The 15,999-nt window shown below is 41.0% G+C and overlaps 1 protein-coding gene across 1 annotated transcript in view; it reads right to left on the reverse strand.

Annotated features, from left to right (window-relative positions):
* pde8b (phosphodiesterase 8B) overlaps window positions 1-15,999 on the reverse strand; it is a 41,338-nt gene that overhangs the window by 15,368 nt on the left and 9,971 nt on the right. The window contains exons 3-13 of the mRNA XM_008297204.1: window positions 15,005-15,195; window positions 11,770-11,829; window positions 9,319-9,376; window positions 8,909-8,997; window positions 8,728-8,806; window positions 6,520-6,660; window positions 6,327-6,415; window positions 6,183-6,237; window positions 2,296-2,347; window positions 1,909-1,986; window positions 1,256-1,332 (exon numbers count right to left, since the gene is read on the reverse strand). Coding sequence (XP_008295426.1) covers window positions 1,256-1,332; window positions 1,909-1,986; window positions 2,296-2,347; window positions 6,183-6,237; window positions 6,327-6,415; window positions 6,520-6,660; window positions 8,728-8,806; window positions 8,909-8,997; window positions 9,319-9,376; window positions 11,770-11,829; window positions 15,005-15,195 — 969 coding nt within the window. The remainder of the gene's footprint in view (window positions 1-1,255; window positions 1,333-1,908; window positions 1,987-2,295; window positions 2,348-6,182; window positions 6,238-6,326; window positions 6,416-6,519; window positions 6,661-8,727; window positions 8,807-8,908; window positions 8,998-9,318; window positions 9,377-11,769; window positions 11,830-15,004; window positions 15,196-15,999) is intronic.

Here is a 15,999-nt window from a genome sequence, read left to right on the forward strand (position 1 = left end):
TCCAGTTACATATTGATACAAACAGCAAATGCTGAGAGTGGCTTCTGGATCAAAAAATAGTCAATCTGAATGAATCGCTTTCACTTATCAAACAGTTTTAAAATGTGCAAACACTAATCATCAAAAGAGTAGCTCTAATATAATGAAGCCACCTGCTGTGTCACTGGAGAGCATTTGTTTGTGTCTAAGAGTGGACTTGGTGATGCTGCAATACTGATTTAAATCCTGGTTATATTCATGTTAATCTGTCAGGTGTATCTCTCAGCAACATATCTTAAACTATATTAAAATATGAATCCATTTCCACAAAGGCTGTGCAGGAAAATAAGTTTAAATATCAAATGAAAAGAAGAAGGCAGTGGCCCCAGATTGTCACTAATAAAGCTGGATAGTTTGTGAGTTGGTCATTTAACCTATTAGCAGTCAATCGACGCTCCGCAACAGGCTCAGTCGAGTCACACGAAGGCAGTAAAAGCAGCTCAAATGGCCGCTTGACTGATTATATGGTGTTATATAAGAATATCCTATATTAAGCCTAAATGTGGGAGCACTTCATTCCACTTTAAGTACCCATGTGCATCGCCTGATGTGAAACAAACTGGTAAAAGGCCATAAAAGAATTTTATTTTTTTTTCTTGGTGAAACTCCAACAGTCCAACCCACTGACTGCTGCTGTAGGAATGTTCTGCTCAGTGTTTCATACACTGGAACTAACGTGTGTTTTAAAGAGCTTCGGGCAGAACTGGGTCATCAGCGATTCAGCATGAAACTGCTCATTGATAGATGGCTCCTGCAGATGACAGTTGCGCTTTGACCACTTAACAGTCGTCTCCAATGCTGAAAATCGGTTGTACTCAGCCTCACTGACCCACATCCAGCGCTTGAGAGACTGTACCGGAACATCGAGAACATGTTCCTGGTGTGTGGAGGTTACTATCAAAGAATCACTGATACACCAGTACTTTTCCTGATTTTTCTTGCTTTACATGTAAAATCTTTGAGAGATATGGAATAAAAAGTTCACTTAATTGATTTAATCTGACAAAAAAAACCCCAAAAACCCATGACAGATATTTGAAAGTATACTTTGAATGCACATAAACTACTTTATTGTTTGTAGAGGCTCATGATGGAAAAAAACCCCACTGTGGTCAGCCAGAAATAACCCTGATTTGTCCCAAGAAACAAAGAAGTGCCTTTACACAGGATGGCAGCGTGAGTTTCACAACATGCCCGGAGGCTCAAAGCGGCGTACCTTGGTGATGGGAGCCTCGATAGTCATGGAGTGAATCCTGGCCACAGAGGAATATCTTCGATTCTGCAAACTGGGAGCTGCAATTAGAAAAGATTTTGTGTATTATGATATTATTAACTATTAATTAACATTACAAATAGTGCAAACTAAAGAAAGAAGATCCCGATTATTGGCTGTTAAGAGGCTTATGAATAAAAGAGGAGAACGGAGGAATACATGGAAGTCTATAGGATGATTGGAGAGAGAATTGAGAACATGTAAGAGTGATGACGGACGACCGACGGACAGAAAATGGTTTGACTGAAGGAGGCCGAAGCAGCGGAGAAGCAGCACTCAGCTGAGAAACCTGAAAATAGCAGCAGCTGCGTCAGTGAGTTGAGGAGGGAGGAGGACGTATGTCATCAGCCCACAACATCTCTCTTTAGGATCTCTTTAGTTCAAGTACCATACCACAGTCTGACTCACTCTCTGATTAGCCATCTCCAATCATCATCCCCACTCCTCCATTCTGCTCCTGCCTTTACTTCATTCCCAGTGCATCCATCCCATTGTCTCTCCATTGTTATCTGCTTGTCTTCTCCATAGATCGGCACAAGCCGGACCTCCATTCATAGAAACAGAGACTCAGAAACAGGACTTGGAATTGGCCTTACCGTCACTGCCACGGGAGCTGAGCGATCTGGCGTCAATTGAGTCTTTCCTCCTGTCTCTGTGACGTAGAGAATGGCACTCTGTGGAGGGAAGTAATGGACGTTACATGCACAATATTTTTAGATGGAGGGACAGATTAGTACCGACATGGGGACAGTGACGATGCTTTCACTCTGAAGCACATTTCATTTACCCCAGACTGTGTCTCTTATGTATTTTTATAAAGTCTGTAAGTATTTTTATCCTGCAGCATACAATATTTTTTAAGAAAACATATTGTAAATAAGATTTTTTTCACATTGTGACTTTTTATCAAAGAGTGACAATGCATGTCACAATACAAATACAGTGTTATCTTCACATGAAGCTGTGAAAAAGCAGTGTGGTACCTGACTGAGAATGCTCCCCGCTGCATCTCTCCTCCTTGTTGAACTTGTGGACCTGAAACACAGAGAGCAGCACATGATTAAAGTGGAAGTGTGTACTGTTGGTTTGCCTTCGCTGTGCCGACTATAATCAGTCTAATTTCCTGCCCCTTGAAAGCAACATGCTGGCAGGATAACTGCTGTTGATTAAAGACTTAATGCGAACAAGCCATTTGATGTTCTTTATAAACTGAGTTTATCTTTTTCTTGCCTCACCTCTGCAGTCGGTTGTGATTGTAAAGTACAGCAGGCTAATGTGCTTCCTTTAAACTGCTACAGATGCTTTTGTGCTACAATTAAAGTGTACAAAGAGCTGTCATGCTCCGTTTTATTTTAGTGACTCCAGTTACGTATCATTTCTTCTCTAAACACAACCTGCGACTGTAAAAATCAGCTCTTGCAGTGAAAGTAAGTGGATGAAACATCAGGGATGGCTCTGCACCGCGAAGCCCAAATCCAGCAGCGTTACCTGGCAGGGTGAAGCTGAGCGGCGGCCACGGCCACCACAGACTCAAGTCTGGCTAATTCACAAAACCAACAGTGAAGCCTGTTAGAGGGCTGCACATGTGCTCTTAGAAGTGGACTTACATCCAGTAACTACTAGTTTTCTGCCAGAACCCTTTGCAGAACCATTTCTCTTGTTGTTCCCATATAGATGCATTTTAACAACAAACATCCCCCCGTTTAAACCACAGACAACCAAGTAGATCTGACCGACCAGAAAAGTTTGTGACAAACCAAAAGTGTTGTAATACTGTCACTAAAAAGTGTATAGACAGTATAAAAATGCATCTATTTGTGTTTTCATTAGTTTAAGTGTGTGTAATTCAGGTTTATCTGTGGATTTACAGGAAGGTCTTATACAGACTCTTAAAGGCTGAAGGGATGAACCCGACTTTTCAGAACTGTTGAATGATGCAATGCAATGTCATAAGAGACTTAGATGTGCTCATCTTATGTAATTATACTCAAGCTTTACCAATAATTGAAAATAGTAACTTTCACAATAATCATTACATATATGACTTTTTATACTGGATGTGAGTTTTCATGTACTTCCTCATGCCTGCATGATCAAATGATCATTAATCCAGCTACTTTGCAGAAAAACTGTTAAAATGAACAAATGAGCTGCAGGAATCACTTTTGTATAGCGTGTATGTAAAAAATAGTGTAATATCAGCATATTTAAGCACACATGCAGTCCTTCTGTGACACAGTTTGGTGTCCAACTTAAAAAGTTGAATCCATTTTTTTTTAAGTTTGTGTCATTATTGCTCTTAATCTTCTTTGATAAAGAAAATGTATTAATTCATTTGTGATCAGCAGATTTTTTTTTCTATGAGAGGACCAGATCCTAATTATGTCTCAGATTCAATCAAGAACTTTGCTATTTCAAATAACAGCTGAATTTAAAATGCTGATTCGGATTTACTGTGATAAGTTACTTTGAAACCTGTAGCACATTTAGTCAGGTTCACAACAACACACCTCCATGCAGGTGACACTCCGTACAGTACATCCTGTTTGTCACAGCGAGGTTATGTAGATATGGATGTGCAGAGCCTCTAATCTGGTTACAGAAGATTTTCCTCACCCAGTGACTCACTGCACCTTTATATCTTGCTGACAGTGCAACATGCATTACATGATGAACAAGTACATCCAAACAAATGGATTTAAAGTGTATTTATTCACTTTTTATGCGCAAAATCAGGATTTTGATTTTGACATTTTGATAGGGATCGTTGAAAGGGGTTGCTTAAATATCAATTTCATATTTTTTAAATCCTTGTCACTCCAACACAATTGCTCATTTTCTCTTTTTTTCTTTTTCTTCTACAGCCCTCCTCTCGAAATAAGTCGCTTGCTCTCAGGTCTCCAGTGGGTCCCATACTGAGTAAATAGGATTAAGACAGTATAAACACTTCTAATGACATACACGGTTGCCAGATTTAGCTGGCTGCATCATAATGGGCTTGTTGGGCTGCGCAGCACAAACAGTCATCTAAAAAAACATCTTTCGAATTAACTCGACTAAAGCTGGGAAATAGTTGAGATGATGATGGCCCTTAATTGAGATGAAAAGACAAACAAAACTGACCCTAAACCTGCTGTAAGTCTGGAGTGCTTAGACAAATACTGCTATACTAAACAACACAATGAAATGGAAACCGTGGTCTGCAGCCAAACGTCTGGGTGGGAAAAGACGGGGAGTAATGTGTGGTTTTAAATGCTCAGAGGAAAATGTCCTCAGCAAGGATACAGTATCGGAGCAGTGGTATCCTGAAAGGACCTCTGTGGACTTCCTTTGGTTGTCAAATGGATGACAGCGTCTCAGTGAAGATGCAGCACAGGCCTGATGATATGATTTACTTTAAAATGTCATCTAATACTAAACTTTTGTTCCTACTTTGCATCTGCAGTTCCCTTCTCTATTTTGTGGGGAGCCACAAGAGACACACTGATAACTCCATTCAGTTTGACGCTGCACTATCCAGGTTGTGGGGGATGACTTCCATGATTTAGAGAATGGGATCAGTCGCTGCCATGTCTAAGGATTCCCGATCCCGACCAACAGGAATGATTGCCATTTGGCTTTGGCAGACAGATGCCAGCGGCTGACTCACCTCGTGTGCACACGATGAAAGGGAGCAATGCGCTAAAGCTAGTCCCTGTGCAGCTTTGCCCGAGGTATAAATAGCCCTGGCGCCTGGCTGCTAGCCTCCCCGGGCCTTAGTGGGGGATCCTGGTGCTTAGCCGTAGCTTAGCATAGTATGACGTTATTGGCCTGGAACCCAGCTGAGAGCAGCGACACACCTGCTTCAGAGTAACTGTGCACGGGGCTCAACAATGTTGGAAGCCTGCTCGGCTGCAAGCCCCGCTGAAGTACTTAAACCTGACACTTTAGCCTACAGTTCATTTGAAGTATTTATGTAAAACTGACTGCCAGCAGAGTTTGCAACCCACGCTTAAGTCCTGTTTGGACCCGGTTGCTCATTTGTTCAGCGGCTCTGATTGAGCCAAGCTGTGCCGTAGCATTAGGGCTGCTGATAGACTGACGTTTGTTTAAGCTCTACAACAGAAAAATCAACTCACTGTTAAAGTCTTTTTTTTCTGCTTCAAACAGCTGCTCGGAGGATTTTTCGTCTGAGCCTGCAAATCAGCATTTTGGGCACATTTAAGAAAAAGTAGCTTTACCCCCTAGTTAGACAGGCAGGCTATTTAAAAGAAATAAAAAATAGAGCCAGAAACTGTCAAAACAGAAAGAATCGTCAACTTTCCAACAGTTCCTGAACTATTCATCTGCTGTTCTGTCAAAGATTTCATCACACCTCAGCACAAAACTGGGACATTTCATCAAAATTACTTAATTTTACACGTCTTATTTAAGTGTTGCCAAAAAGAAACCATTTGCACCAGATTCTGGCAAAAACACAGACTTCTGCACGCCGAGGCACAACTGAGTGACTCAGCGGTGACCAACAGTCATATGACTAAAATTCAGGGCTGAAAGTGAGCCCACAGGAAGTAAAAATGTGACAGGAGCAAATAAAAACTCAGAAACTGCTTCGGGTTCAGAGAGTTTAGATGAAAAAGTGCTGCGACTCCAAAGGCACTGTTTGGCTCAAACTTTACCTGAATGAGTCGATGGCTCGTCAGAATGAAGATTTTTATTGCTTCTCTTCATGGTTCTGTTTGATTTCTTTAAAGAACCTCTGAGGTGTGTATCTAAATACAACCAAGGTAGCCCTGACTGAAATTGAATACAGTATTTCAAAAGAAAACTAAAAAACAACTGAAAACAAACGTACCTGTTCCAAATTAGATTAGATTATCATGTGACATACCTGATTATTGTTGTCAATATGAGGCCTCTTGATGGCTACAAAATGTCGAATTTTCCTACAAGGAGCGAGAGAGCAATCTGTCAGGGAGTTGTGATTTTTAGGCGATGTACAATTACTACTTTGGGTTGTTTAGACGTTGCTCACCCTCCTTGGCCGATAACTGGTGTTATCTTCACATGCTGCTGTATGCTGTCGCCGGACTTCTTTCTGGCAAAGTAAATACCCTGCCATTCCTTCAGAGACAACAGAGCAGTTAGACTGTGAACCATGGTTTTATTTGAGTCAGATGGAGATGCGTGGATGGATGGATGGATGGATGGATGGATGTGTGACTGACCTTTCCTTTTTTGATGCAGGTGTTGATGGTGTCCAGCAGGTCCGCTCTGTTCTTGTCGCTCTTTGGAAGTTCAGTCAGTTCCTTCCCGATCAACTCCCCCTTGTGGTAGCCCATCATCCGTTCAAATGCTGGGTTCACATACTGGGACAAACCAGAAAGATGTTAAAGGATGGGTCTGGTACATAAGGTTAGTCTTACTGTCCACAAATACCATGAATTACTCCTCTGAGCTCCAGAACCCGCCAAAGGGTTTGAAAGGAAAAAAAAAAAAAGAGTCATCAGATTTTCAACTTTTCAGTGGCCCTTGACTGTATTACGTCTGATGTGCAGTTCCATCAGGGACAAATGGCCAAATAAGAGCTTAAAATCCTGATATTTCATTGATATGACTTTACATGTCTTATTCAAGAATTTGTCAAAAATAGATCAGATTCTAAAAAAAGTAAAAAAAAAAAGTAAAATTCTGCTGTCAGCACAACTCAGATCAGTCACATGACAAAAGCTCAGGGACTTCCTGTCATATCCACAGCTGACAATAGTTTATTAGGTCTTCCATTAACTTCCGTACACCAAATTTTCCTAAAAATTACAATGAAAATATATATTTGTGATCCATTTTAAAGTATGTGTATTCAGCAGGAGCCACCGATGCTGATTCTGATTGTGGGTAAATCTGACAGTATTGACAGATGAGCATGATGTTAGTTTTGGATATTTCATCAGGATTCATTCATAACAACAAAGATTGTATAATATTAGCAGCTTTTTGTGTTTTAAAGAAAAAGTTTGAGGTTTTGCTGAGTCTGCACTGCATATGAAGGAATACACAGTTAAGTCCTAAATAATTCAAAGCAAAGCAAAATTTTCATTTCATGTCAATTTTTGTTTAATTAAACAGTTTCTTCTGGTTGGAAATGACATAAACATGTGTTTCTACGTTGTTGTTTTTATCAAAAAAAGAAAAGAAAAAGCCATATCCAAAACTATTTATACTCCTCGACACGGTTGTCTGTTCTTGGGAAAATGCTGTTTTTGTACCATTCCAGATGGTCCTGATCATTCCTACAATGTTCTAGAGCGTTCTAATACACTATAAACTGTTCCTCTAGGTCGGTAATAAATGAGTTTACTAGCAAGTAACTAGTCAACTACATGCCATGACTAAAACCAAAGAGCTCCGTGAGCTTGTAATTACTAAGACAGAGGTGCTCATTTTGGCTGATCACAAGACTGGAAAAGGCTATAAAACCATATCAAAGTGTTTTCAGGTGCCAGTGGCCACAGTGCAAAGCAGAATCACAAAGGATGAGGAGTTCCACACTGTGAAGAAGAATCTATAAGGATGTGGTAAGAAGATAAAAGTGATTCCTGCACTCGTAAGAAGAATCCAAAGATCAGCACCAAGACCATCCTGATGAATCTGATCAGTTCTGCTAGAAACATCTCAACGAGACACTAAACAAGGCTGATCTCCATGAAAGAGGACCAGGAAAGACGTCTTCAAGACTCATACACAAAAGCTTGACTGACATCACCCCTGAGGTTGGATGAGATGAAAATGGAGTTGTTCAGACACAGATATTAAAGAAAGAACAATCATTCAACCCCAAGATCACCATCTCCACAATGAAGCACGGTGGAGGTGGTGCTGCCTTTTTATGTTCCAGTCAACCTGGTCAAAGTTCATCATGAGAAAAGAGGACGACGTTACGATTGTTGGGTGACACATCAGACAAACGGCAGAAAAACTTGTCGTTGGGCAGCAGTGGACCTTCCAACAAGACAAAGATCTGAAACAGGGGTGCTGTAACATAATTAACATGAATGAAGATGTTGGAGCGACTCAGTCAGAGTCCAGACCTGAATCCATCGACAATCTGTGGAGGAACTGAAGACCAGAGTGATGCAATGAAGCCTTCAATCTCAGAGAGCTGGGGATCATTACAAAGAGGAACAAAATCCCAGTGGAGACATGAGGAAAGATTTTTAGTAGTTATGAGGACTGTTTGAGAGTTTTCCATCAATAACAGAGTACAAATAATTTTGCCATATTTAATAAAATGCTATAACAACAACATAGAAGTCGTTTATTTATCATCGTCGTCTTTTATCACTTATTTGTCATTTCAGGCAGAAGAAACCTTTTGGTCCAATAAAAAGTCACTATAAACCACATTTTGGCATGTCTACGTATATGAACATCCCTACCTGTATTATGTGGTCCTCACTGGTGATCTCCACAGCCTCCTGACAGTGCTCCAAAGCAGTGAAGATAGAGTTACAAGCCCTGTGGATGAGTAACACCACTGTAAGCCAGCAGCATGTTGCACTACAGTGTGTCTGCGTATGCATGTTTAACTGCACAATACGCTCTTTTTCTCTGCTGTACCTGAGTTTGAACTGGCAGCGCACCTCTCCGTGTTCGATCTGTATGAGCTCATTATAGCAGGCTGATACGCTGCTGTTCTCCACAAACCTCTGGAGGCCAAACAAGGTTAAGTGGTGTTTGAAGAAAAGGGAGAGAGAGAGAGAGAGTAGTGGAAAATTGAATGAGTCAGGATTCAGTCAGTAGCGACTTGTTTTGAAACCTCCTACGTCATCTTCACACCATTAAACCCCGCTGACAATACGAGCCCCTTTCAAAACCGGCACCACGCTGCTATATTAGTGTTTGAAATCTCTTTAGATACCCAATAAAAAAAAATAAAAAAAAGTATCAAGGAGAAACAAGCACAACATGCCAAGGCCTAACGTTTGCTATAAACACAGTCACAAGTGCAGGCAAGTTGTTGGACGTACTCTGCTAAATCCAGCGCAGAGGAGAGGAAGAACAGATGGCTCCTCCTGGTCAGGCAGTCTGCACAATGACAGAAAAGAATGATTACCATCTGCAACCACAATCATTTTTCATAAACATGTGGTCCATACCTACAGTATATGGAAAACTATGTCGCCTAAATGCCCTGTTTTTCTCAGTCAGCTTGTCAGCGTGAGTGATAGGATCCAACGTTAACACAGTACTTTCTGCCAAACTTATTTCACATGAAAAGATTTTCTGTTTTTCATTTTCGCCCTCATGCAGTCCTGATGAAGCACATTACTGTCAATCTGTCACATAAAAGCCACCGTTCGAATGCTGTCAGGGTATCGGATAGTAGCACAAACAAATACAAGACCAGTTATGAACGCTGAAGAAGAAACACTGAGGGCGGTGGAATGAGATGATATGTAGCCTGCTATCAGAGCAAATTACGTCTATTTACGCAGTCAGATTTCATCAGTGCAACAACGGAGATCTGACTTTCTCTGTCTTTTTCTTTTTAATCAGAATAAAACTCAACTAAAAAGTGCTTATATTCATGCATTACAGGACATAAATCTGACATGATAGCAGAAGAAACTACACATATATGGCACTACAAGGCCTTTATTTGAAAGAATACCTCACTCATTGTCAGTGTAGCTCCAAACAAATATGTAACTTTCAATGCTAAATGCCGAACAATGAATTAAGTTTTGATTGTTGAAAATATTCAGCCCTGTCTCCTAAAAATTATATGTGCTCATGCAACTAAGATGCATTCTTATTTACGCTTTAATTAAATGCATTTTCTCCCCAGAAGGTGAGACTGGCTTTTATTTTGAAGGATGTCAAAGGCAACTGGACTTTCATCCACCGGGATTCACGTCCTGTGTGTGACCATAATTCTTAGACTTAAGTTGTGCTGTGGGCTGTGGGAAACATCATGATACGGTTGACATTTTCACAATGTTAGCTCCTTACTAGAATCTTAGCTCAATTCATCAGCACCAAAACCTCTTGGTTAGGTTTAGGAAAATGTTACAGTTTTAGAATTACACAACATGCTCGAAGCTTCTCCTTCATGTTCTGGGTTACGGGGCCGATGAGTCCAGAAAAGGAGCAATGATAAAGCAATAAAATAAATGCTGAAGATATGTTGATTTGAAATGTAACTGTGATACGTCACGAGCAAATTTAATTTGGCAAAACATACATCTGCCTCAAAAAGAATGCAGTTGAGTTGCATAGGAACATAACAAGACAGTCCATTACTGTCAATCTGCCACATAAAAGCTAGTGATCAAATATTGTCAGTATCAGTTCAACTCAGATTCCACCACCAACAACAGCATCATCAAGTTTCTCTCTCTCTTGTTAAAGCAGAAATAACATTGTCATACTCTAATCTCATGCAATCTCATGTCTTCTTTGCAATGTTCTTGACTGATGTTAAGCTACTGGACACAAAAGCCCACTCTTCCCATTGCTAGAACTCAAAGAGATCATTGCAAACTGCTGTATTAACTTGCTTTGTTGAGTCCGAACATTACTTCCAGTGTGAAAAGGAACACTGCAAGGCTTACAATGTGAACATTTTGCAGGAGACGCTTTCATTCATGGTGGCTTAAAAATACAAGAACCTGACATGGGAAACTAGATATAAAGGCCTGTCTTCAATAAAATGTCTCTGAAAGGCTGCTCTGTTTCCTGAAAATTACATTCCTGCTCAACTAAACTTCTCAGTTACATTTTGAGGGAAACATATATGGTTGTTTGTGATGTATCATAAATGAATTAAAACATTTCAGCTAACCAGTCACGCACGAGATGGGGCAGGACTTATCACTCTGGGAACTCATAAAATAAAGGAGAAGCTTCAAATATGTTGTTAAAGGGAAGATTTTAACCCTAACCATGATATTTTCCAAAACCCAACCAAGTAGTTTTGGTGCCGGAACTGAACCAAGCTTGTAACATTTAGTTATTTGCGTGAAAATGTCAACCAGAGCGTGATATCTTCCTAAACTGAACCAAACAGTAGGTGAAAATGAAACTGAAAGAATAAACCTCAGTCTCCTGGGTTAAAGTCCTGCTGCTGAATTGTGCCTCCATGATACCTCCTGACAAAGAATCTGTTCCTCCTTCAGACTGGAAGTCTTTCTTACTACATCACAGTCCTACCTTTATAGGAAAAAAATATATTTCTTTTATAAACATGAAAGCAGTTTTGTTGTATAGGAACATCATTTTTAGGAGACAGGGTTGTAAAAGGCCTTATTTTGGAAATGTAGTACCACAAAACAAAGGCCTTGTCTGACCTTGAGTTTTGACCTCCTAAACATTTTTTTTGAAGCTTTGAATGATGATAAATACTTTTTCAAAGTTTGATTTGAAGCCAAGTTTTCAGGGTCTTTCACAAATCAATAAATTTACAAAATCAAACTTACTTTTGTGGCACAACAGCGAGAACGACTGTGTTTTCAGAGGGCTTTGTGGCACGGATCATCCTGGAAATAAAACAAATGCAGATTAAAAGTCAGCAGGAGTTCATTTCATCCACACTTTGAGCTCAGGCGAAGCGGCTTGGACTCAGGTACAGGATAAACATGTGGGCAGATTGGAGGTGATGTCATTGCCGCAGAAGGAGGGCAGAACATTTCTGTTCTTTACACAGAAACACCAAACACAGCATGTGCTTCAGAGGTTCGGCCACAAAACCACACCACTGGCAGGACGTACGGGAAAGTGGCCGGGAGGTGGAGGAGGACTGAGCGGAGGGTGACGGAGGATGAGAGGACGAACGGAGGGAACAGATGATGGCAAAGATCCTCACGGGGGATCGGGAAGGGAGGAGGAGGGAGGAGAGAGAAAAAACAAAAAAGGAGCAAAGGAGCAACGGACAAACATGGAGGAGCTGCCAGACTGTGGTGATCGGGAGACAGGAGAGACGAATGGATCTGTTCCTTTACTTGAGGAAATAATGAAGCACTTACAGTAAATCACGCTACAAAATATATGGTGGTGGCTTTTGGTCAGCACTGTATCTAACAATAAGTGTAGCCCCAAAGGTCTGCAGAAAATCAAACCCAGAACTCACTTGTCTTGGACAAAAATAAGTTGTCTTTTAAACAGATGTCAAAAAAAAAAAAAGCCAAAGAAATTAGTTGTTTGCATTAATGGGTGGCGTCTATGTCCGCATTTAACTTGACAGCATTAAATCAAATGAGGAAACCAACATCTTCAAAATAATGTCGAGAAACTTGGCAGGAAGCGGAGGAAACAGCTTAGGATGTGCAAATTTGTGCGCGGCTAAAAATACTTCCTAAATAAATCTTGAGATGCTCCTGCTGGCCAGAAAGTAACAGGGGACAGACCAGTATAACCAGTATGAACTTAACAGCTGGCAAAATACAGGGAATGAATGAGGTTATTCTACAATCAAATAAGTTTCTGAAAGGTGGCCAGGGACATTTGCTGTGGAAAAATCGACAAAAAAGAAAACAAAAAACCTTTTTCAAGCTCTTGCCCGTGTACTTGGTTCCCCTGAGCTACTGTCCAGCTTTCAAACAACCTCCCAGTGTGTAGTTCAGGCCCACTGAAGCGTCACTCTCCTGTAACCTCTAGGGACTCGTGACATCCAGTACCCACTGCTGTGTTTTAGAGCAACGCTGAATTGAGCAACCTGTGGAAGTCCAGCGAATGCGGAGCTTCAAGTTGCAGATGTCTGTGGTGCTTCCGGTGAACACCAGATGGCACCAACAAGCCCTCCAACTACAGCGTCCTGAAGCCATTTACAGTGCAGCTCATTTTAGACACTCAGGCCTCAAGCTGCTTGTATATGACGGATTTTAGGTAAAAGCTGAGAAATGTCAGCAGTGAACATCGCTGAAATAAACGATAACAGGATCTTTGTTTTGCTTTAGGCTGATGAAGGCTGATCAAACTCTTCTTAAAGGTTCCATTTTGCGCCTCTTTTTTTTTTTATTTGATTTTTTTCAAATCAAAGAAAATCTCACCCAGAATCTGTCTTTAAATTTTCCATCTCCATAAACCACAACTACCACAACTGTTGAAAGCGAGCCGTTTCAGTAGTTTTGCATGCAGCCAAGCTGCTGCTTGTCCACGCCCCCGTCAGGAAGAAGACTCTCTCAGCATTTGTGTTTGAGCACAACAGCTGATCCAAAGGCAGCTGATGCAGACATGGATGACTGTGTGAGACCAGCACTTTCTATCACCTCTACCTTCTCTCTGAACAATCGTTTTTACATGCACAGCCATTGTTTTTACGTCTTGTGTTTGGTGAGACTGTCAGGCAATGTTGTGGTTATAAAATCAGTAGCTTAGCATTGTAAAGCTTATAAATGGCTCTGAGATGACTCCCAGTTAACCTGTAGAATGAACTGAACTTTGAATTCTGCTGCACAGTGCTGCCTGGTTATTATCATACCCTCGGTCCAGGATGGAATTATGACTGTATCCGGGATATTCTAATAAGCAGGCTTCAAGATTAGCATATCGAAGTGTTCGTAACGATAGAGCACTGAGATAAATGTGTCTGTGTGACAAAAAACGGGGGTTTATACATACAGCAAAAATGGGAATGTCAAAGGGACAGTTTCTTTGAAGATCAATAAATATTTATTTAAACGGAGCTTTATGGTTTTGCTTCAGTGAAATGTCACCTTTGTCGGTACGAAAAGCCACCCTACCAATAAAAGTTGTTTCCTTTAATCAGAGGGTATACAGAGGATGAACTTATCATGATTAACTAGCTGAGCAGTTCACTTATGAGTGACAACATGCTCTGCATGATGTGCCCTAATTAACATCACAGTGTGAGAATAACTCAGTGAAGCAGATCTCAGGTGAACAGGTAAGTGACAAACAAGCCAACACATTGCCTTCCGCGGCTGACCGAGGTGTGATAATCTGCCACGCATGACCAACACTCGGCCTGTGAGCTGTAACGATTGACCGACTTCGACTTTAAACCGGCAAAAGTTATTCCTGGAATCAATGTCGGGGAATTTTGTTATGACAAAAACCGGGATTATGACATTATTCTATGACAATAAATGGACTGTTTTACTATAGGTTATATAGGAAATGATTCAGGACTTCGACATTTTATGATTCTAATTCTATGCAGCAGTATGACATCAAGTGGGCAGCACTGTATTGAAACGTAGCCTGTATGAGCACAGAGAGCAGGAGAGAAGCATGTGAACACCAGCTGAAGCACAACCGGTGAAAAACACAGTTTCCCAAATTGGTCCTTAAGTTTCCACCATCTCATGTCATTTAGCTTTACAATTTTCTGATTCTGGCTATATCATCAAAGATAAATGTAACGTAACACTAAGGATTTTCCTGCTGTTGTGGGGACACTGTCATCAAAAATAAAAGTAATTTACATCCTGGGAGTGCATGGAGACTCTTGTGTTTGCTCTTGCAGCCAACAGAAGAACATTTGGTGTGTTTTGCTGGCGGCTGAGACATTTTAGAGTTTGTGGAAGCAGCCCTATAAAGGAAATAAACCTGGTGGACTGTGAGGCAGCTGTTCATTTTGAATGGTTCACCTGGAAACAGCAGGGGACGGGGCGGGACTATGCAGCTCGACTACTGTCACAATGGGAGGCAAACATACAGAAACAGCGACTGCAGTCACAAGTCAAGACTCACCGGCAGACTGCTTCAGGCTCAAAGTAGCGCGAGTGACGTCCATCGATAACGATTATCTCGTGGTGTTTGTCCAGGAAACACTCGACTGCAGACTCGGGTGTCCGTGCGATGTTACACCTGAAGCCAGCGCGGTCGCAGGCCCACCAGAAGGCATCGCTTTGGCTGTCCTCCTTGGCAAACACCAGCAGGACCTGAGGAGACACGAAGACATGAAGGCCTAAGATGAGACAGTGCTTCTACTACCGTGGTGATCGTAGCATAAACTGTGCATGTTTGTAATTTTACTGCTCAGATAAGACACTTTCCAGAACAGAAGACCAAGAACTATCTGTTAGGTACGGTACCAGGAAAGTTGGTGCTCATAAACTGCTAAACTAAAAAAGTAATGTCACAGAAGTGTCTCATCATTATTCAACGATATTCTGTTAAATTAATGCAAAATTAGGAGTTTGCATGTTCTCCCCGTGCAGCGTGGGTTCTCTCTGGGTTCTCCGACTTCCTCCCACAAGTCCAAAAACATGTGGAGGTTAACTGGTGATTGTAAATGTGTCCCCTGCCTTCGCCCTAAATCAGCTGGAATAGACTCCAGCCCCCCACGACCCTAGTGAGGATTAAACGGTATATAGATGATGGATGGATGGATGGATGGATGGATAATGCAAAATTATGCAGCAACTAGGCATCATGAAACCGTAGAACATGAAATGTAAATTTCTCAATTATGGTTTCAGATTTTTTTACACAAAAGACAAAACAGGACAAATGATGCACAGAACAGATGTTAACCCCTTCAACCCCAAGCTGTTTTTGTGTGTGTGTTGTTTTTTTTTCTCCCTTCATCTTTACTCACCATGAGCTCATTTTTCACTGCAATATAAAGTCTTGTACCTTTATGGAAACAGCACAACCATGGCTAGAAGCAGAGAGAACTCAAAAATGGCTTTAATGCAGCTTAACAAAGTTATAATGCCATTTATTATAAAAAATATATATAT

Source organism: Stegastes partitus, unplaced genomic scaffold (assembly GCF_000690725.1).
Source record: "Stegastes partitus isolate 25-593 unplaced genomic scaffold, Stegastes_partitus-1.0.2 Scaffold1198, whole genome shotgun sequence".
Taxonomy (NCBI): Eukaryota; Metazoa; Chordata; class Actinopteri; family Pomacentridae; genus Stegastes; species Stegastes partitus.